Source organism: Mustela nivalis, assembly GCF_964662115.1.
Source record: "Mustela nivalis genome assembly, chromosome: 16".
NCBI classification, from domain to species: domain Eukaryota; kingdom Metazoa; phylum Chordata; class Mammalia; order Carnivora; family Mustelidae; genus Mustela; species Mustela nivalis.
The window spans coordinates 35,705,990-35,728,552 of NC_139035.1; the positions used below are offsets into that span (position 1 = coordinate 35,705,990).

At 42.2% G+C, this 22,563-nt stretch overlaps 1 protein-coding gene across 5 annotated transcripts in view; it reads left to right on the plus strand.

Annotated features, from left to right (window-relative positions):
• Positions 1-22,563, plus strand: part of HHAT (hedgehog acyltransferase) — a 341,891-nt gene that overhangs the window by 31,429 nt on the left and 287,899 nt on the right. For all 5 annotated transcript variants that reach the window (XR_014303674.1, XM_082701866.1, XM_082701867.1 and 2 more), the window contains exon 3: positions 11,581-11,648. Coding sequence is in view for 4 of the 5 variants with exons in the window: in XM_082701866.1 (XP_082557992.1) it covers positions 11,581-11,648 (68 nt within the window). In the remaining variant the exon portion in view is untranslated. The remainder of the gene's footprint in view (positions 1-11,580; positions 11,649-22,563) is intronic.

Here is a 22,563-nt window from a genome sequence, read left to right on the forward strand (position 1 = left end):
CTACCACATCCCTCTGCCTTCTTCATCATGTGGCTTCACTGCGTGATGTAAGGTCACTGCTTCAGCTCCAGCTGTCATATTCCCTTTTCTCCCAGAAGGAAGGATGGAAGGGGAGGGGAGGGGAGGGAAAAGAGAGGGGAGGCCTTCTTTCCTGAATATGACTTGAAAGTTGCTTACATCATGTCCATTGACATGCCATTTGCTAAAACCCAGTCCTGTAGCCACATCAGCTGTGAGGGGAGCAAGTAAATGTAATCTTTGGTTGGAAACCCAGTTATCCAGCTAAATTCAAGAGTTCTGTTATAGAAGAGGAAAGAATGGCAGCTCATCAGTAGTCTTTTCCATGAGTGGATGTCAGGATTCCAGATTTTCGCCATTCTAGTAGTACATGTGTAATAGTATCTCATTGTTTTAACTTGCATTTCCCTGATGGCGTGATGTAGAGCATCTTCATATGCTCATTGCCATATAGATCTAATCTTCCCTGGTGAGGTATTTGTTCAGGTCTTTTGCCCATTTTTTAATTGGGTTGTTTATTTTCTTCTTCTTTTTTTTTTAAAGATTTTATTTATTAATTTGACAGAGAGATATCACAAGTAGACGGAGAGGCAGCCAGAGAGAGAGAGATAGGGAAGCAGGCTCCCTGCTGAGCAGAGAGCCCCATGCGGGACTCGATCCCAGGACCCTAAGATCATGACCTGAGCCGAAGGCAGCGGCTTAACTCACTGAGCCACCCAGGCGCCCCTTATTTTCTTATTCTTGAGCTTTAGTAGTTCCTTGTATATTTTGGATAATAGGATTTTTGTAAATATTTTATTCCAGCCTCTGGCTTGTCACCTATTCTCTTGAGAGTGTCTTTTGCAGAAAAGATATTTTAAATTTTGGTTAAGTCCAGTTTACCAGTTGTTTCTTTAATACATTGTGTCTTGGGTATCTGAACGGTACCTCCTAGAGCCAGGGTCATCTAGATTTTCTCTTACATTATCTGCTGGGAATTCAGTAGTATTCCATTTTATATTTAGATCTATAATATCCATTTTCAGTTAATTTTTGTGATAGGTGTAAAGTCTGCATATAGATTCATTTTTTTAAAATGTGGATGTCCAGGTCCAGCATTTGTTGAAAGACTATCTTTCCTGTGTTGTACTGCCTTTGCTCCTTTGTCAAAGGTGAGTTTACTGAATTTATGTGGGTCTTTTTCTGGGCTTTCTAATCTGTTCCATTCATCTGTTTGTCTATTCTTTCTCCAGTGCCACAGTCTCTTAAATACCGAGGCTTTATAATAAGTCTTGAAATTGAGTGATATCAGTCCTCTGACTTTCTTTATTTATGGCTATTCTGGATGTTTTGCCTTTCCATATAAACTTTAGAATCATTTTGTCAATGTCCACAAGGGAACTTGCTAGCATTGAATCTATAAACGAAGTTTATAGAACTGACATCTTAACAATATTGAGCCTTCCTATCCATGGACATGTAATATCTCTCAAATTTTTTGTTTTGTTTTGTTTTAGTTTTCATCAGTTTTCTAGTTCTCCTAATACATGACTTGTATTAGATTTATTCCTAAGTATTTCACTTTTGGGGGTGCTAATGTAAATGGTATTGTGTTCTTAATTGTAAATTTCACTTGTTCATTGCTGATCTGTAGAAAAGGAATCGAATTTGCATATAAATCTTGTATCCTGCTACCTTGCTATAATCACTGACTGGTTCCAGGAGTGTTTTTGTAGATTCTTTGGATTTTCTACATAGGTATTTGTATTCTCTGCATATAAAGACAATTGCTTTTCTTCCTTTCCATTTAGTACACTTTTTTTTTTAAAGATTTTATTTATTTATTTGACCAAAGATAGAGCCAGAGAGCACAAGCTGAGGGGAATGGCAGAGGGAAAGGGAGCTTCATCCCAGGGCACTGGGATCATGACCTGAACCGAAGGCAAATACCTAACTGACTGAGCTGTCTAGCAACCCTCCATTCTATATACCTTTCATTTCATTTTCTTATTGCACTAACTAGGATTCCCATTATGATATTGAAAAGGAGGGGTGAGAGGGGACACTTTTGCCATTTTTCTGATCTTAGTAGGAAAGCTTTCTGACCATTCTGATGTTCTGATGTTCACTGTAGATTTCTTAATCCAATTGAGAAAGTTCCCTTCTGTTTCTAGTTTGCTGAGAGTGTTTAATTGTAAATGAGTGTTGGATTTTGTCAAATGCTTTTGTGCCTCTATTGATATGACCATGTGGTTTTTATGTGTGTGTGTGTGTGTGTGTGTGTTTTGTTTGTTTTTTTGCTTGTTGATGTTATGGATTACACTAACTCATTTTTGTGAGTCTCTCCTGGACTCAGCAGGGGAGGTCTTCTGGTCTGTGTGGTGTTAGCTGGGACTACAGTCATCGGGTGCCTCACTCATGTGGCTGGCCAAGACCTCAGTGGGGAGTTGTCACCTAGTGTGCAGAGGTTCTCTCTGGATGACTCTCCACATGGCTTATATTTCTCCTAGGAGGACAGCTGGGTTCAAGAAGGGGTATTTCAAGTGCACAAAAGCAGAAGCTACAGATCTCATAAAGTTCAGCCTGGGACATTGTACAGTTCACTTCTGCCTCATTTATTGGTGAAAGCAAATCATAGCTCCAGTCCAGATTCAAGGGGAGCAGTCTAGCCTTTTTATGGCCGGAGCAGCATGCCTGTGAGTGGAATTTATGGCCGCCATCCTAGGAGTCTTTCACAATGCGTGTTGTACTTATCCAGATGAGGATACAGAGATTGAAAGAATTTATGGTCCCACATTTAGTAAGTTCTAATGGAACTGGGTTTAAACTCAGAGGTGTCCAACTCGAGACCCAACATCTTGTTCTATTCTGCCACTTGTATTTATTGATAATTACTAAAGCACCTCACTTTAAAAGGGGAGGCCCTTTTGTCTATTCTACAATAAAATTTTTAAAATTTTATCCAAGAATTGGGATAAAATGTTTCCTTTCTGTGTCACGCTGGCTGCTGGGATGGGGGCGAAAGGGGATCCTTCCGTGGATAGTAGGAAGCTTTTCTGCACCTCAGCTGATCCAGAGGCTGTCATGCTGTTGGACTTATTAGTGACCACTCCCTAGCCCGAAGCTTCTTTCATCCTCTGTTTTTCCTTTAAATGTCAGTGCCAAAGTGTTTCTCAGGTTGCTCCAAGAAATGTCTTCTTTCTCTAATACTTTTGCCAGTTCAGCTCATGGAAGCTGGATCCCTCTGTCTTGCCAAAGTGTGTTTAATGGTGCAGTGTTAAGTCTTCTTGGCTCCATGTCTTACTGTCTAATTCAGGAAAAAGTGCTACTTAGCCGCATGATAGAATTAGGTCACTGGGAAGACAGTCTCTTCTGTAAACTTTTTTTGGGATGTTTCTATTTGGAGCAAATAGAGTGCCTAGAACATATTACAGGCTCAAAACCTACCTGTTCAGTGAAATGCCACCAGCGCGCATCTGCACAGCTGCTTTCTCTGGGCGCGGAGCAGGCGTCTTGTTCACTGCTCTCTGTCTGGGGAGGCAGGGCTGTTGGGCCATGTGGGACAGCAGTCTAACTTGAATGGCTTTCATCCAATGGAATCTTTTGCTAAATTCACAGCAGGGACTGAACAGAACACCCTTTCTTCCTTCCAACTCTACCAGGTGTAGAACATCTCTAAGTCACATGGAAATACTTGGCTTGAGGTGGTGATGATCTGCTATGCTTGGGGACTGCTTCCCTTGAGCTTTGCAGCGTGGTGGCTAATCTGGACCTGCTGGGTCAAGGTGATGCCCTTGTGGTTCGGTAGATGTAGAAACACTTTTATGTTCCTCTGCGTACACTTAACCTGAGGAAAGATGAGATCTGCCGTGCTGTAACCTTGAAAGAGTTAATGCTCCCACCTAAAAAAAGCCCATATATTGTGTTCATATCAGTTTGATGCAATTTTTGAAATGAAAAGAGTCGGATTGTCATCAGTAAAAACCTGAGTGATTGGCGGTCACCTGGGAAAGCAGCTGGGAGGGGAAGTCTTAGACTATTGTTTCAATTATTTGTTGATTTATATTCAAGTTTATTTCATTTTGTACCTATTTTGACATTTTGTAGCTTTCCAGGGTTCTATGAATTTATGTAGGTTTTCCATTTGATTGGTATATTGTGGTTCATAATGCTCGTATTTAAATTTTTGTTTGTTTGTTTCTGTAGTTTTGTTTTCCTCTTACTGTGTATTTTGTGTTACATTGTCTCTGTCCTTCCCTTCCTCCTCTTTTTTTGCTTTGATCTGTTGTGTCAGAGAGCTTAGCGATCTTTCCAGATTGTGGCTTTGTTCAGTTTCTCAGTTGTTTCCTTTTGTTCTCCAATTTCTGCTCTTATTATTTCTTATCGTTTCTTTGGATTTGCTCTGTTCCTTTTCATTCCAGCTGTATGAGTTGAATGTGTAGCGCACTTATTTTGTAAGGAATCTATTTGTATTGTTGTGTCATACCTGAGAGCTTTTCTCAGAAGGATTTTCAGAAGAGTGATTTCTAGAAGAGGAATTGCAGAGTAAAACTACATGAATATTTTTAAGGTTTTTGATAGACTTCCCCAGACTGTTCTCCAGGAAGGTTGTGTCAGTAGTACTTCTTCTTGGGACACCTGGGTGGCTCAGTCGGTTAGGCATCTGCCTTCGGCTCAGGTCATGATCCTGGGGTTGGGAGCTCTCTTTTCTGAGAATATCAGTGGATTTCTCAATCAATTTGTACCTCATTACTGCACTGTTTTAATTAAAAATGCCTTATAGGGCATCTGGGTGGCTCAGTTGGTTAAGCAACTGCCTCAGCTCAGGTGATGATTCTGGAGTGCCAGGATCAAGTCCCATATCAGGCTCCCTGCTCAGCGGGGAGTCTGCTTCTTCCTCTGACCACCTGCTCCGTGCTCTCTCTTTCTCAAATAAATAAATAAATAAATAAATTGCTTTATAAAATACTTGAGTATTTGTGAAATAAGTTACCACTCATCGTTCTTCATTTCCTCACTTAGCTTTTCTTTCTTTTTTTTTTTTTTTTAAAGATTTTATTTATTTATTTGAGAGAAAATGAGTGAGAGAGAGCATGAGAGAGGAGAAGGTCAGAGGGAGAAGCGGACTTCCCAAGGATCCAGGAGCCCCATGTGGGACGAGATCCTGGAAGTCCGGAATCATGACCTGAGCCGGAAGACAGTCGTTCAGCCAACTGAGCCACGCAGGCGCCCGCTATTCTTTTTTTTTTTATTAATAATTTATTTTTTATTAACATATAATGTACTCACTTAGCTATTTTTACTGGTTTATTCTTCTATATACATATACGAAATTGTTTTGAAAAAAATCTCATTGCATTTTAATTAGAATTCTAGGAACCCTAGAAATTTGTAAATAATTAGTATTCTTATTATATTTTTCCATCCACAGATAATGGTATTTTTTCTTTATTCATTCAGGGTCTTCTGTTATTTTCCTTAGTAAAGTTGCTGGTCTTCTTCATAACAAATCCTGTTAAAATTCCTATTCAGATCATTTGAGTCTTTTTTTTCCCTTTTATGATTGGGAAATTTTCCAGTTATATTTCCTATAATTTGTAGCTGATTATCTCTGATCTAAAGGTATTTATTTTGGTTTATGTATGTTAAATTCCAACAATTTATTGAATTCTCTTAATGTTCCATTTATTTATTTTTGATTTTCCTAATTTTTGTGTTTAGATAATATCTGCAGATCATGCTAATGGTTTTGCTTCATCTATTATTGCTTAGCTGGGACTTGTAGAACAATACAGTAGTTGGGAAAGAATGCTATTTTTATTTTAATTCTAATTTTAATGGAATTTCTCATATTGTTTTTACCATTACTGAAAAGTTGAATAAACTTTGCCTTTTTCTTTTTTTTTCAAATTATAATAAGGAATCTGGCTAGTTCCCTTTAACTAAATTTTTAAAATCAGCAGTGAATGTTGAATTCATTTTTAAAGCACCTATTCAGATGATTGCAAAGTTTTTCCCTTTCAAGTTGTTGACATTTTTTTTTTTTAAGATTTATTTATTTGACAGACAGAAATCACAAGTAGGCAGAGAGACAGGCACAGAGAGAGGGGGAGGCAGGCTCCCTGCTGAGCAGAGAACCTGATTCGGGGCTCGATCCCAGGACCGTGGGACCATGACCTGAGCTGAAAGCAGAGACTTTAAACCCACTGAGCCACCCAGGTGCCCATCAAGTTGTTGACATATTTTAAAGTTATACATTTTCCAGTATGGCTTATATGGATTCCTACAACAAACCTATGACTATGGTATTTTTAAATAAACTGCTTGTTTCCAAGGTTTTTTTAAATTATTAATTTCTAAGTGAGATTCATTGGCCTGTAGCTTTATTTTTTGTTTCATCAGATTTAACATCAGCATTAACTTTATAAAATGAATGGGGAAGTTTATTTTTTGTGTGTGCTATGGAACTGTGTAAATAGTGCACGAGACATGAGCTTCTAAGTTTGATATTCATTTGTAAGTTTGTCTAGTCTAGGCATGGAGTGTTTGGAAATAGATTCACTGAAAACTTCAGTACCTTTTAGTTATTTCAGGTTATATTTATATTTTCTTTTTTTTTTTTTTTTAAGATTTTATTTGACAGAGATCACAAGTAGGCAGAGAGGCAGGCAGAGAGAGAGGGAAGGGGAAGCAGGCTCCCTGCTGAGTAGAGAACCTGATTCGGGGCTCGATCCCAGGACCCTGGGATCATGACCCGAGCCAAAGGCAGAGGCTTTAACCCACTGAGCCACCCAGGCGCCCCTATATTTAGATTTTCTTAAGTCAGTTTGAGATATATATATATATATATATATATATATATATAAATTTTTTTTCAGATTTTATTTTTATGGAATTTTTACACCCAATGTGGGGGCTCGAACTCACAACCCTGAGATCAAGAGTTGTGTGAGGCAGCCAGGTGCCCCTACGTTTTTCCTCTGCATTGAAATTTTCAAATATATGAACATCCAGTTGTAGATCATATAATGTTTTGAATCACCCATGTCTCATTTTTTCTGTTTTAGGGAATTTACAAAAGGTTTTGTCTACTTAGTGGATTTCTTCTTTTTCAAAAAAAAAAAAAAAAGACAAACCAACAATCACTTGGGTTTATTTATAAATTCTACTTTTTTTTTTTTTTTTTAATGGCAATTACTCTCCATTGAACAGTAGACCATGCTAGATTCTTTTGGCTTTTCCAGAGCCCAGGTTCAAATTTTATGCCCTAGCTCTCTTCCTAAAAACTTGCATACTGGGGACATTTTTATAAACAGAGTGGTATTTTTCCACAAATTTGCATTTCCATTTCACAGACCCTTTATTTTTATTTTTAAAAATCTTGAATGAGCAGAGTTAAATGTTTCTCTAAATAAACTCTGTAGCACAGGGAAGCCTCGATATTTAAGCAACTACAAACAAATGATTTATTTGAATTGCTACGTCCAATTTCTGTGTTTATATAGTAGGTGTTCTGAAAGTGGAATACAATTGTGGTTGAACATTTTCACCTTTTACCTTCTGTTTGTTCCTAAACGCCCCTGTTGTTGTCACTTACCGTTAGTCTCTGTTTATAAGGAAAGGAGACAACAGTGCGTTTAGATTCTTCTTTGTGTTCATAACACACTAACCTCTCATGAGGGGCGGGCTTTGTAAACAAGAGGTAACTTTTCCCACTTGATTTTGTGACTAGAGAATTTGGTTGCAAGACAGCTGGCAACTCTGGAGGGCCCAGTTCAGGGTGGGTGGCATTGGGTTGGGGGGAATGGAGGCTACCCCTGGTCCTGTCTTTGAACAGGTGGCCTTGCCCTTGGAACCATGGGAGGGGCCACCAGGGGCTCTTCAGTTAACAGGTCTTTTGTGAAAGGACCCAAGGGCATAGCTCCCACGGACCTCCCAAGGACTGGGCAGTCTGGCTTGATGGCCAGCATGGATAGTGTGTGTCACACTTGGGCTCCGAGGGATCTGTTAGGCAGGGCTTCATGTTATGGCTCACCCTGTTCCCTGGTCACCTGTGGCCAGGGTCATAGGAAACGTTAGAGCTCCGGCTTTCCTCCTGGGAATCCAAGCTTGCTGGCCCACTCCTTCCTCTCCGGCTTACGTAGGCTTTCTCCTCCTATGTGGACACTGGCCCTGAAGGCGGGAGATTGTTGGTTGACTTTTTTTTTTTTTTTTTTTTTTTAAGATTTTACTTATTTGAGAGAGCGAGCCAGAGAGAGAGCGAGCAAGCACGCAAGGCAATGGGGTAGAGAGAGAAGCAGGCTTCCCGCTGATGGAGGACCGCAGGAGCATGACCTGAGCAGAAGGCAGACGCATCACCGAATGAGCCACCCAGGCTCCCCACCCTTAGTCGACTTTCTTCACACCAGTAGTAAACTTGTCACAGTGAACAGTGACCTGGGACAGGGCCTGAGCTGAGGGCATGTGAAAGCAACCCTCCGTATTAGACTCCACAGCTCCTTACTCCTCCAGCTAGTGCTCCCCGCCACTCTGTCAAACACAAAAGAATATGCCCAGAGCTTACGGTTTCCTCTTTGCTGGAGTGTTTCCATCTCAGTCTGGAGCCCTAAGGACTCCCATGCAGATCGTGTACCTGGTGGCTGGCAGTGATAGACCCCAGAATTCCCACTGATGAGTAATAGACGAGCAGCCTTATTAGGACATCTGAAGGCCTTTTATGCTGTATGTCACTTTGTATCCTATTTACATACATGATTTGCTTTTGCTTGGGCTATTTCTACATCAACTTTTTATTCCCTTATGGGAATTGGGGGGTGGGGAGCCACTTCTCAAGAGTTATAATAGGAAAACCAGCACCTTCTCATCCTTCTATATGACCTTTTATATGAATTTGTGAGAGCTGGTTATCGTTAAATTCTCTTATCTGGAGAAGCCCATCTTTTCTGCTCCCTTTCTCTACTCATTTACTGCCACAGTCTGTCGTACCCGGAGGCTTCTTAGAGAAATAAAGAATCAGTAGGAGCTGATTGGAATTTTTCAAATGCATAGAAACAGCAGGACATGTTAAGCCATGATTGGGTGTGCTAGTCCTTGGCAGTGGCTTGTGTCAGACAAGGGTGTGTGTGTGTGTTTCCTCCCCTTCCCCATTATTGCCCTCTAATTACCCCCACCCCACCCCAGAAATGGTTTCCTATCAAAATATTGAGGGTGAAAGGGGTAGGTTAGTTAGCACTTCCAAGTAAATGGTTTACCACCACAGCTCATTGGCATCGATTAAAATGCAAATCCTCTCACTCAGTAGGTAGAATGGGGCTTTGATGTATCCTCTTGTTGGGTGGTGGTTGGAGTGGGGAGAATCAACAGCTGATTTAGTAATGAGGTCTCATCACCTGAAATTGCTTCATTTCTGTGCTCCGAGGCGGTTTTGTGGAGTGCTGAATTTTGGGAAATAAAACCAGGGCACCTCGAAGAAGCTCACTTCGCCCAACAGTCAGGCCTGCGTGGTGTGGAGAAAATTGCTCAGGCAAAGAAGGCTTCTCTCCATTTGCAGGGTCCTTTTGCTTGAGTGTGTGTGAGCTACGATGCAAACTCTTGCTCTGAGTGAGAATATGGGCTCTCTAATGAAAGGTCGCAGCAGAGAAATTCTGAAGCTCTTTGGGGAAAGATTTCCCACTACACGTTCTCAGCTGCCGTTCTCCTATAGCAACCAAATTCTGTAGCCACGCATTTTCAGCTAACTTAAGACCGTTTCAGGACCATGAATTCCAAGGAAGAATGGATGTTGTGTAGCATTTGGTGTCAAGAAATCAGACCGGGCGAGTTGTAAAAATTCTCCAAACCTGAGAGAAGATTTTTGGTTTTGGCCATGCTGTCTAATACTGTAGTCATTAGCTGTCCCAGCACTTAAAATGTAGCCTCTTCAAATTGAGATGGGCTATAAGGATAGCATGTATATTGGATTTTGAAGAATTAGTAAGAAAAAGGGATGTAAAATGACTCATACGTAATTGTTTAATACTGATTCTGTGTGGAAATAAAATATACTAAAATTAATTTCATCTTTTTTTACTTTTTAAAATTGTGCCTTCATTTCAGTTGCGGGCACCAGACAGGGTGTCATTATTCTCCTGTGTAGGATTCCTTTTTCGCACTAGAGGGAGCTGCGTTCCAGTTTCAGGAAGTCTGGTGCTTTCGCATGTAAATTTCACTGCTTCTGAACGTACTCTTTTAAAAAAGAAGCAAAAAACAAAAACAAAACCACCCAAACACGTTTCTGCCTCGTTTCAGTTCTGCACAATTCTGATGTTTCTGGAGGTTGCTTTTCGTAAAACCAAAACAGAAGAGACAAGAGGATTGTTGGATTGCAGTGGTTTGCCCTTTGTGGGCTTTTCCCTGGAACTTGAGTCTGTGCACCGTTGAGCACACAATGTGACCTGCGCCCCGCTGTAACAGAAAGAACCAGAGCCCGGCTGTAATCCCACACCTCCACAGCGCCCCCTGCACCCCGTGGGATGCCCTGGAGCTGGTCCATGTGGTGCCCTGCGCTGGTGCTCACCACCCCACCCTTTCCTATTGTTCCCAGGGCAGTGTTGCCCGTGGTTGAATGCTGGGGCTCCTCTAGTGTGTGACTCCGTCCCTGGATCCCACTGTGAAACCAGCATCCTTTAATGACTACACATTCTCCTGGTTTTCCTGCCATCTTTCTGGGTAGTTCCTTTTTGTTTCTTCTGTGGTTTTTGTAGGTTTGTTGGTCTGATAAGGGTTGTTTTTGCCTTGTTTGTGCACCCTGTGCCTTTTAGGGTGAGCTCAGACATTCTGGTGGCTGCATCGCTACCCTTATGCTGAATCCGCCCCAGGCTTCATCTCCAGTTCAGTGTACTCTTTTGAGCTCCATCCATTCCCCTTGGGCTGGTCAGGGGACATTGCACAGGCACTTCAGCACTCCTCCTTCCTTACTTGGCGTGCATCAGCACTATTGCAATTTATCATTATTGGTTCGTCTCACTTCCCTGGGGTATCAGGAGTCCCAGGCAAAGGTCATGCCAATCTTGTTTTGTTTCATTTCTGGTATATCACAGTGTGTGCCTGGTTATTGCACACTCTTAGCAAGTATTTGAATGAATATTTTGTTAATACTTTTAGTTTTAAACCAATTGTATACTTACTACTATTATAGGATTTCATTTTATAATCTCGTTAGCATTATGTGCATATCATGGGGCTATGATCACTGTCATTTTGTGGTGTGATCTGTTTAGAATAATTTTTCACCAGCTATAGAGGTGAGGCATTTGCACTAATTCCACCTTTGGTTCCTCGTGCTGGAAGCTTTGTGTCTTGATCCCTCTCCATTTGTAACCTTTATTACAAGTTGAAGGGGACATTTCCATCAGCCCCACTCTGTATTTCCAGGAACTTCGGTCACAGGAAACTAGAGCAGAAGGTCTGACATGTCTCCATGTTTGTAGCTCAGTCCACAGACCGCTTTTCCAGAACATATTCCAATTTCTCTTAGTGCCTCTCCTTTTAAACCAACCCAGTTTTAAATAAAACTGACTAATGAAACACTGTTTTTCTTGTCAGAACATGAAGAGGAGCTGGACCGGCAGTTTGCCCTGGAGATTGGCACTTTATTTGGAGGATTAAAGAAGGTACTCAGTGGATGAATGTTAAAGCTTCTCAGTTTTCAAACCTGGTTTCAATATTTTGTATTACTATTGTATTTGGCTAGTGATGAGCTGTGTATTTATTTTTCTAAGCAATTTTGATAGATTTTTATTTATTTTAATTTTAATTCTTTTATTTTGATAGATTTTTAAAGTGATATCAGAACATTGCTTTTTACTGTTTTCGCTCTAAGTATGTGTTGTGCCAGAAGTATTTTAAGTTCAATCAGTGTTTGTGGGCTGGCTTGGGACATAAAATAATGCTTTCATTCCAAGTTTCAAACATGCAACTTACAAATGAGCTTTTGGAAAACCATTCGTTTACTAACTGGGCACTGCCTATGCTGATATTTTTCTACTGTGAGAGTTGCTGTTCTTGCTTAGAATTGCAGCAAATTTACTTCAATTTCCATTTTGACGTTCTAGGGTAAACTGTCCCTTCTTTCCAGCTCTGGCTCTGTGTGGAGCCGCTGTATTAGACGGAAGGCCCATGATCGTGTGGGACTGGGAAGAACTCCTGCCCTGCAGTGGGTGCCATTCCTGGCTTTTGCTGTTCTGTCCACCAGAAGTTTCCCTGAGAAGTTGGATGCTATTGAGTTTTCATTCATTGCATCCATCTGTAAATACTTATGATTTAAATAAGCCTTTTTAGGATATTAGTAAGACTGTAAGGTGGATGGTATTGTGTCCACTTCAGAGATGAGGAAATCTGGGAAACTTCTGTCATGGTAGAATTTCTCTCTATCTCTCTTCCTCTCTCTTCCCTCTTATAGTTACAATTCAAGCATTTCAGACAATACTGAACTGTTTGCCAGAGACAAAAAGAAACAAACCCATTTTAGACTAAGAGACTTCTAGCTCTTGAGAAGAGAAGCCATTGCAAAGCAGGACAGGCAGCTGAACAGAGGGTCAGGCCCCAGGGAGTTCTGGAGCTGCTGCAGATTTCATTGTCAAGGGGCAGGCTCCGTCCTGCTGTGTGTGCTACTTCCAGACAAAGGGGCTTTGTCTTTGCTGACTTCCTAACTCCTGTCACCACTCCTTCAAAGTCTAGCTGCTTGACTCCCTGCCAAGGCTGTAGATTCCTAGGGAAATGACCTTTGCTAAGCAAAGACCCCGCCTCTCCTCCACTCTTCATAACAGGGCATGGGGCTGGGGGTGTCAACATTCAGGACAGTCCTGCCTTCATGGAAAAGTGTGTAAAGCACAGATACATGCCCTTGGAGCTCTACAGACTCAGTCCTTTCCATTCTGAGAAATCTCTGTCCATGCCTCTGTTTGTCTGCCCATCCATCCATCGATCTGGTGCTCTTGTCCTCATCTTTCTACATCTCATCCCTTGCAAATGGGGTGGGTAGTTTGGAATCTTAGAGTTTAGAGGGAAAATGAAGAGTCTTGGTGGATAGTCAGTAGGTGAGGGCAATTGATACTGTATCCTTGATGAAGATCATAGAACAGACCCAGGCCACGTGCAGCACGAGGGAGTTCCCAGATACCTGCTGAGAGTCTCATTTCAGCTGGTACAGAGGCCTGACAGGTTCTGGACACTCCTTGATGTATATTTCCTTTCTTCAAGGTTATGGGAGGTGGTAAGCAAATGCTATACTGCTCTAAATTCTAATCAAAAGAACATACTTGGTGAGAGTAGAAATTGTGAACATTAGAAAGAAAGCTTTAATGTTCTCTGCCCAGTCCATGCCTTAAATGTTACAGTTGCCAAACTCAGGACTACTGACATTTTAGACCAGATAATTCTCTGTTGTCAGGGAGCTGTTCTGTACCTTGTAGGACATTTAGCAGCCCCCCGGGCTCTGCCTGGTGTGTGCCAGCAGCAACTCCTGACCCAAGTCACGACAATCAAAAGTGTCTCCCGGCATCCACAGGTGTCTTTGAGAACAACTGGTCCATGTCCGTGTTCAGGGGCTCTCCCCAAATAGCCTCTGCCATTTCTGACCTGCCGTTTCTTTTGCTCGGCCTGTCCTCTTCCGGATTTTTTCTCTCCCCTTCCCTTTCTGGTCCATATTCCCTCTTTACGTCTGAGCCAGTCACAGAAGCATTGCTTGGACCTCTGTGTTGGGTTTAGTGCTCATCATTCCTGACACTTCCCTGACTCTCTCTTTATCCCCTTCCACACACACTACTTTTAATGAGTATATTTCTGGACACAATAGTGAACCAGACAGACAAGATTCCTGTCCCACTGTCTCTTAATGGGGACAGATCGCAGGTAAGTAAACGAACAAACCTGACAGCTACAGATCGAGCTAAGTGATATGAAGAGAATAGGGTGATGTGCTTTGGATTGTCTCGTGCCCTGTAATGAGAAATATGTTTGTCCAGTTGTATTTTATATGATCCGTCCTCCACTAGACTGAGTGTCATGAGGACAGGGCTGGGATTTAATCAATCTGGTATCTTTAGTGCCTAGAATAGAAGAGGTGAGTATTTGGTTGGAGGTAACTGTAGGAAAGAGTGAGACCACTGTGCGAAGTTGTAACACTGGAGAAAAATACATCTGTACTACCTGCATCTAGAGAGATGTGTAGGTAAACTGAGTGGGATGGTGTCTATAGTCAGAGCAGGGAGAGACCACCGTGGCACAGGCTTCCACAAACTGCTCCGGACCCCTGAGCTCCACAGAGTCATAGGATTTGGCAAGGTCACCAGTAGAGGAGTTGCTCTGGAGGGGCTCTCTGTGGTTGGGAAAGGGAAGGAGCTATTAGGGACATGTTGATCAAGGTGAAGCTTCACTCGAGGGTAGGGAAGGGCATGTGGGGATGACCACAGCCCTCCAACTTCTGATGATGTTAGAGTGGAGGGATATAGCCCACATCAGGAATGCCTTTGGGCCTGGTAATTTCTTTGGCATAAAGCCGACGGTACTTGCTGAGATGCCTGATGTGGTGGGGGGAGCTTGTGTGGGGCCGCTGTCACCGACTGCTTCCATTCTGTACACTGGGACCTTCGCACGCTCCTTGGCAGTGTCTGCTCTCCCTGGCTTGGAAGGGCCCCTTCCTGCGGCTCTGGTGGCTCCCTGGAGTGGGTACGAGCTGGGAACCTGTGGGTGGCCAGGGGTGGGTCCTGTCTGGTCCCTTTCCAGTTCTGGCCGTTCTCTGTCTTGGTGTTTGGTGGTCCCCTTGTCTTTTTCCCATGTTAGTTTTTTTGGCTCGTGGTCCCAATCAGTAAAGGGAACTTTATTTCTTGTCTGCCTTGCTCGATGTGGTAAACTTGCTTCCAGACAAGGTCACAATCACATGGATACAAATGAAGCTCTATGTTGGACTGTAGTGTTCTGAATTTTTTTCCCTTTTATTATTTCTGATACAAGGTAGTTGGCATAACGGAAAGAGCACGGGTTTGGGGGGTGCCTGGGTGGCTCAGTGGGTTAAAGTCTCTGCCTTCGGCTCAGGTCATGATCCCAGGGTCCTGGGATCGAGCCCCGCGTCGGGCTCTCTGCTCAGCGGAGAGCCTGCTTCCTCCTCTCTCTGCCTGCCTCTCTGCCTACTTGTGATCTCTGTCTGTCAAATAAATAAATAATTTTTTAAAAATTAAAAAAAAAAAAAAAAAGCACGGGTTTGGAGTTAGATGGACTTGAGTTCACAATGCAGTTTACTGGGTTTTGGGAACTACTTTACCTCCTCTGAGCCTCAGTTTTATTACCCGGAGCATGGGGAGGGGAGGCTGTGGGATGGAGATGCTGGGTGGAGAGCACCCAGCTCGCGTGTGCCTGGGGCGGAACGGACGCCCATGGTGTGTTTTTGTGGGGGTAGTTCTGCTTTCGCCCCCATGGAAAACATCCTTGTTTCAGAGCTAAGATTCACTGATTCCCCTTCTCTGGCAAGCAGATAATATTCTACAGAGAAGCACTTAAATCTAGATGGGAATTGCTACTGAAGGGAGCTCTCAAAAGCCTAATGAATTATGAAAAATTTTACATGTAATCAACTCCTCCTCCTTTCCTGAGGACACTCCCTCTTGCGGCAGATTCTGAAATGGGGGGATCCTTGTAGAAAAGACATTCTTTCAGAAGTAGAATCAGAGAGGAATTTTCAGTGCCTGTCAGAACGATGAGGAAGACAACACAAGATCAGAGAAGGGAAGCTTGATCACTTAAGTCTTTGAATGTGAAGAGAAAAGAGGTACTTTTCTAAAGTACAGGTTTCTAGCACTCAAGGTTCGCCTATACAGATTTTTAAGATTCAGCTCATTTTTAAATTGCTCCGTGTTTCAATACTTTAAAAAAAAAAAAAAAAAAAAAAAAAAAAGCTCTGTTTGATTCACTGAATAAATATTCCTTGAGTGCCTGCTGTGTAGGAGGCCTCCAGGGGATGTGCTGGGAGGCGGGGACATTCTGAACCCAGTCTCTCTCCTCCCTGGGCTCTGGATTTGGGGGAAGCTGAGGATTGGACCGTGGGGCAGGTGACACAGCCCTCTGTGGGACATGCAGAAGCTGCAGGGGCATGTGATTTGGACTCATGGCAATTCCAGCCGAGGTCTAGGGAGACCGTGGGGAAAGGTGGGTGAAGAGCATAGCATGTTTTCAGACCTGGATGAGAAAGAGCCAGAATAGCTGGGCTGGGAGGCTAGGTGTGGTGGGGGACATGGCACGAGATAGAGCCTGACCACCAAGGCTTCTGGGCACCGTGTGTGGGGTCTGCACTTTATTCAGAAGGCTGTAAACAGTTACTGAAGGGAGTCAGGCCATTGTCGTTTCTTCTGGGGCCTCTTTCAGGATCCTCGTGATTTGCCTGCCTTGCCCACCCTGCACCTCCCCTTACCTAGTCTCTTCTGTACCCCTGCCCTACCAGATTCCAGATTTGTGCATCCCTGGAGTTCATGTCTCATAATGTTACTCAGAGGCCATTCGTGTTCCCCATTTCTTGGGGTATAAAGTGCAGACTCCCTAGCTGACATTCAGCCCCATCTGTCCGCTGACCCTACCTTGTGTCAGCACCTCAGATCCATGCGGTCACCCTTTGCTGCTAAGTAACATCTCCCGAAGGCGCCTTGATGTTTCCTGCATGTGACCGTTCCTGCAGACTGGTGTGCATGCCTGTCAGCGCGGGGAACAGCCCCCAGGGAACCTTCCCTGACTCCTCTCCCCTTGCTCCAACCTCTGGTTGGCATTAGTCTCTCTCTCCTATGAGTTCCTTTCCCAGGACTCTCTCCTGAACCTCTGTTCTCTAACATTTCCCTGTTTGAGGTCTCAGAGGCCCCCTCCTCTCGGCCTCCTCTGCCTGACAGTTAGTCGGTGTCCAGTAGTGTTTGTTGGATCAGAGCGAACATGCCTGTCTCACTGGGGGCTTGTGGTAAAGGAACATGGTGCCTCAGCAACACTCGCTTTGTTGCATGTCTCTACATTCTGGCACGTTTAGAGGGTGTAGGCTTTGCCTCCTCTTCGTTAAGCCATAGCCCCTCTGAGAGGATTCCAGTGTTCTTATTATATCTCTGCCTCCCTCTGTGTGATGGGAGCAGATTAATAAGCAGTTTGGCTGTGCGTGAGAACTTTCAGCCTTTCCTTATTAAGAGAAAATTGGATTTTATGCAGCTTTGCCCCTTCACAGAGAGGCTGCCCAGCAGAGGCTGATTCGTGTGCCCTTTGCCAGCCTTTCCAGGCAGAGAGAGTGTGGGCTGAAGAATCTCCACAGAAGGGCCAAGAGACTGCAGGCTGGTGATGGAACGAAGGCTCCTGAGCACACGCTGGGCTTGATTCCCTCTTGTTAACATGAAGAACTCTTGCTCCTTGCCTGTCAGTACACTCTTACCTAGTCTCATCCCTGCTGGATTTTCTTCTTGAGGTGTGGAAAGCTCTGCAGTGAGACAGGAGAAAAAGGATGTGCTAGTGATTTCCTGTGGAGGAGGGAAATGGGTGTCATTCTCTGCCTTCTGGAAAAACAGGATCTGCAGTGCCAATGGGTACACATCAGATTGCCTAATTAGCTCTTTGCCATCGAGTCCCTGGCTCTGCCCTCCTCTCTCTTATATTTACTAGTTCATAGAAAATATTATTCCATTACAGAAACACTGGAAAAAGCCAGGGGAAATAAGGTGAAGTTAGAACCAAGAGTTGAGGTCTGCAAAGTTAATAGATCGTGTGTGTGTGTGTGTGTGTGTGTGTGTGTGTATGAGAGGGAGGGAGAGAGAGTGGAGAGGGATGAGTAGAGAGAAGGGTGGGCGTTCCCCATGAATGCTGAGAGAGATCTTGTGGGGAGATAGGTTTGGAGTGAGATGTTTCTCAGCCACAAACCAGCGAGTTTACACGTGACTGTTGGCTCACCCACTGCTTTCCAGGCTGACATAGATGATGCGCTGTGCCTTTAACAAAGGGGAGAAGCTTCAATCAAGCCAAAGAGAATACCAGTTGTATATAACCAGGACAACTGGCCTTATTTGTGTGTCCTGCCTGAAAAATTGTCCCTGGCATTACATTTAACAGTGTTTCTGTGTGATCACTGGGCCGATGGAAGAAGATCTGAGGGTGCTGTTCCAGGGGTTGAGGGCTAGTTAGTTAGTTTGTCATCATTTTACTCCCAGGTTTCATGAAAGCAAGTATCAGACCAAATCTACCTTGCATACATTAATTAGGCAAGCAGTAGAAGCCAGCCTAATGAACCCAGCAAAATATATAGATGGGGATTTTGAGCTATCTATTTGGCAAGAGGCAACCCAAAACCCTCCAATTGTGTGGTGGGATACAAGACCTTGGGATGTAGTCTCAGAGACAGTAGCAACAGTAGTATCGGTTTGCAACAATAGCATCAGAGTGCACACTTCTAAGAAGTACAATCAAATAGCAAAGTTGTTCACAGATGTATGGAAATAAATTCTTAAGCTTAGATCTTACATTAAAACAGCTAATATAGCCTTGTGGGAAAACAAGGCCTAAAAAAATTTGTTAAAAGGCTCAGAATTGTTTCTCTCCACGGAAATCTTTAGTAAAAGGCGAAAGATTTATACGTTCTGAAGAGAAACCAGAGCATGAAGTTGAAACCATGCCCATCTCAGTACTCCTATAACCGCAACTCCTAGTTCACTGATGGTGGCTTTTTATCCATGAGTGCTACTCCCTACTTAGTTTACACAGGAAATTCTGTAAGTAAACTTCTCATAGTCAGGAATGTCCAATTGGAATAAATAGTCTTTTAAATTTGAAAAGATTGTATTCTATGCAGGGTACTATGGGTATGCAAATGAGAAGTTTGAGTCATCCACTTTCAGTCTTCAAATACCTTTGTATTCACGGCTCCTTCTGGAGCCACCATTAGGGGGCGAAGCAGAAGTCTGTCTCTCTACCCTATCCTGGTTCAACCACGGAAATTCCAGTTTTATCCCTTCTGTATGTTGGGACTTGGAGTCCAGTCCCATTCCTTTCCTTTGCTATCCCCTAGCCACCAACACAAGCAAGATACAGAACCACAAGAGCTCCTTCTTGCTGCTGCTTTCCAGACACACCTATCCTGCTCTCTCTGTCCCTAACCCTTGGAAGCCACTCCATGGTGTTCATCTCATAATTTTGTCATTTGGAGAATGTTATACAAATGGAATCATACAATATGTAACCTTTTGAGACTGGCTTTTTTTGTTTTTCTTCCCCACTCAGCATAATGCCCTTGAGATCCGCCCGATCTCAGTTGTGTGTATCAGTAGTTCATTGCTTTTCATTGCAGGGTCAACAACACAGATGGACCACAGCCTGTTAGTCCGTTCCATTGTTGAAGGGCATTTTGGTTGTTTCTAGTTTTTGGCTGTTAGGAATACATCTGATACGAATATCTGTTTACAGGTTTTTGTGTGGACAGAAGTTTTCATTTCTGAGGGAAAAATACCCAGGAGTTTGATTCCTGGATTATATCATGAATGTATGTTTAATTTTACGAAGAGCTGTCCAAACTCTTTTTTCAGAATGGTTCTGAGATCCTATTAGCAATGCACGAGATGCTGTTTGTCTGCATACTTGCCAGCATCTGGTATTGTCAATACTCAGATTTTAGCTTTTCTGATAGATATGCTGTGGTATCTCCTGATTTAATTTACATTTCCCTGACAGTGATGTTGAACTTCATTTCATACACTTATTGGTCATCTGAATATTCTCTTTGGTGAAGTACTGTTCACGTCGTTTGCTAGTTTTCTCCCTGGATTTTTTTTTTTTAGTTTTTACTGTTAATTTTAGAGAGTTCTTTGTATAGTCTAGTTATATAGTCCTTTGTCAGGTGATTTGCAAAAATTTTTTTTGTCAGTAACTTTCTTTTCATCCTCCGAGGGTCTTTCACAGAAAGTCAGTTTATTGATTTTTTTTTCCCCCTTATGGATCATGCTTTTGGTGTCATTTTTAAGAACTCTTGGTCTGGTTGTATGGCCCAAGGATTTTTCATTTTTCCCCCCGGATTTTCATAGTTTTGCATTTTACATCTAAGTCCATGATCCATTTTGATTTAACTGTTTTAAAGATTTTATTTTTGGGGCACCTCTGCCTTTGGCTTGGGTTGTGATCCCAGGGTCCTGGGATGGAGCCCCTCATTGGGCTCTCTGCCTGCCTCTCTCTGCCTGCCTCTCTGCCTCCTTATAATCTCTGTCTGTCCAATAAATAAATAAAATCTTAAAAAAAAAAAGATTTTGTTTTTAAGTAATCTCTACACCTAATTTGGGGTTCGAATTTACAACCCTAAGATCAAGATCACACACTCTACCGAGTAAGTCAGCCAGTGCCCTGAGTTAATTTTTATATTACTTAGGTGAAGGTTTATTAATTATTTTTTATTTTTTTGCTGTGGATGTCCAGTTGGTACAGCACCATTTATTGAAAAGAATATTTTTCCTCAATTGAATTGTTTTTGTACCTTTGTTAAAAATCAGTAGGCCAGACTCATGGCTCTATTTCTGGGTTCTCATTTCTGTTCCATAGATCTGTGTATTGCTCTTTCCACGAATGCCATATTCTCTTGATTACTGCTAAGTAATTTTTCTAATTTTATTCTTTTTCAGATTCCTTTGCTTTTCCCTGTATGTTTTAGAAAAAACTTTTCTATATCTACAGAACATTTTGCTGGTATTTTGATAGGAATTCTATTAAATTGTTAGATCAGTTTGGGGGAAATTGATGTTTTTTACTATGTTGAATCTTCTAGCTCACGAAGGCAGCAGATCTTTCTATTTACCTCTTTATTTATTTTATTAGTGTTTTGTAGTTCTTAGCATACAGATTTCATACACATTTTGTTAGATTTATCCCTAAGTATTTTATTTTATTTTTCTCAACACTTAAAATTTATTTATTTATTTTTTAAAAAAGATTATTTATTTATTTATTTGTTACAGAGAGAGACATCATACGTAGGCAGAGAGGCGGGCAGAGAGGCAGGCAGAGAGAGAGGAGGAAGCAGGCTCCTGCAGGATCCTGAGATCATGACTGAGCCGAAGGCAGGGGCTTAACCCACTGAGCCACCCAGGTGCCCCTAAATTTATTTTTATTTTAAGTAAACCCTATGCCATGTGTGGGACTCGAAGATTAAGACTTGCTTTCTCGGGCGCCTGGGTGGCTCAGTGGTTAAGCCGCTGCCTTCGGCTCGGGTCATGATCTCAGGGTCCTGGGATCGAGTCCCGCGTCGGGCTCTCTGCTCGGCGGGGAGCCTGCTTCCTCCTCTCTCTCTCTCTGCCTGCCTCTCTACCTACTTGTGATTTCTCTCTGTCAAATAAAAAAAAAAAAAAAAAAAAAAGACTTGTTTTCTCTACCAACTGAGACAGGTAGGCACCCCTAAGTATTTATTTTTTTGAGCAATTATAAATGGTCTTACAGTTTTAATTTCAATTTCCACATGTTAACTGCTAGTATATAGAAATATAATTGACTATTATATTTTGATTTTGTATCCTATGATTTTTCTAGACTCATTTATTATAGGAAGTGTTTTCTCCCCCTTTTTTGATAGATTTGTTGAGATTTTTTACAAAGACAACCATGTCATCTGCAAATCAGGACAGTTTTATTTCTTAATTTTCAATCTGTATAACTTGCATTTTCTTATTGTAGGTCTAGGATTCCCAGTATTATGTTGAATAAGAGTGATGAGAGTGTACATCCTTGTCTTTTTCTTACTCTGAACCAGTCAGGCTTCACCATTAAGTGTGAGGTTTCTGTATGTTTTTTGTAGATGTTCTTTATCAGGTTGAGGATGTTCCTATCTCTGTTTGTAGTTTTTTGAGTGTTTTTATGAAGGAGTATTGAATTTGTCAGATAACTTTTCTGCATCAGTTGATATGATCAAGGCATTTTCTTTATTAAGAATATGTTAATATGGGGTGCCTGGGTGGCTCAGTGGGTTAAGCATCTGCCTTGGGCTCAGATCCTGATCTCAGGGTCCTGAGACCTATTGGGCTCCTTGCTCAGCAGGGAGCCTGCTTCCCCCACTGCCTGCTGCTCCCTCTGCTTGTGTGTTCTGGCACTCTCTCTGAAAAACAAATAAAATCCTAAAAAAAAAAAAAATTAATATGGTGGGTTACTTTGATTAACTTTTCAATATCAAACCAGCTTTCTGTCCCTTGGATAAACTCACCTGGTTGTGGTGTATGATGTTTTCTTTACGTTGCCGGACTCCATTTGTTAATATTCTGTTGAGAATTTTTGTGATTATGTTCATGAGGGATATTGAACTCTAGTAATCTCTCCCTCCCTCCCCTTCTCTCCTTTTCTGGTACTGTCCGATTTTGAACAGTTATATGTAGTCTTGTATTTTTAACTTCAGATTTCACTTGTTCACATTCGTGTTCACTTATAAAATGAATTAGTGTTTCCCTCTTAAAGAGAATGTCTTCGGGCGTCTCATAGAATTCTTCAGTGAAACTACTTGGGACTGGAGATTTCTTTTTAGGGTGTTTTAAGCTATGAATTCAATTTTTTTGGTTT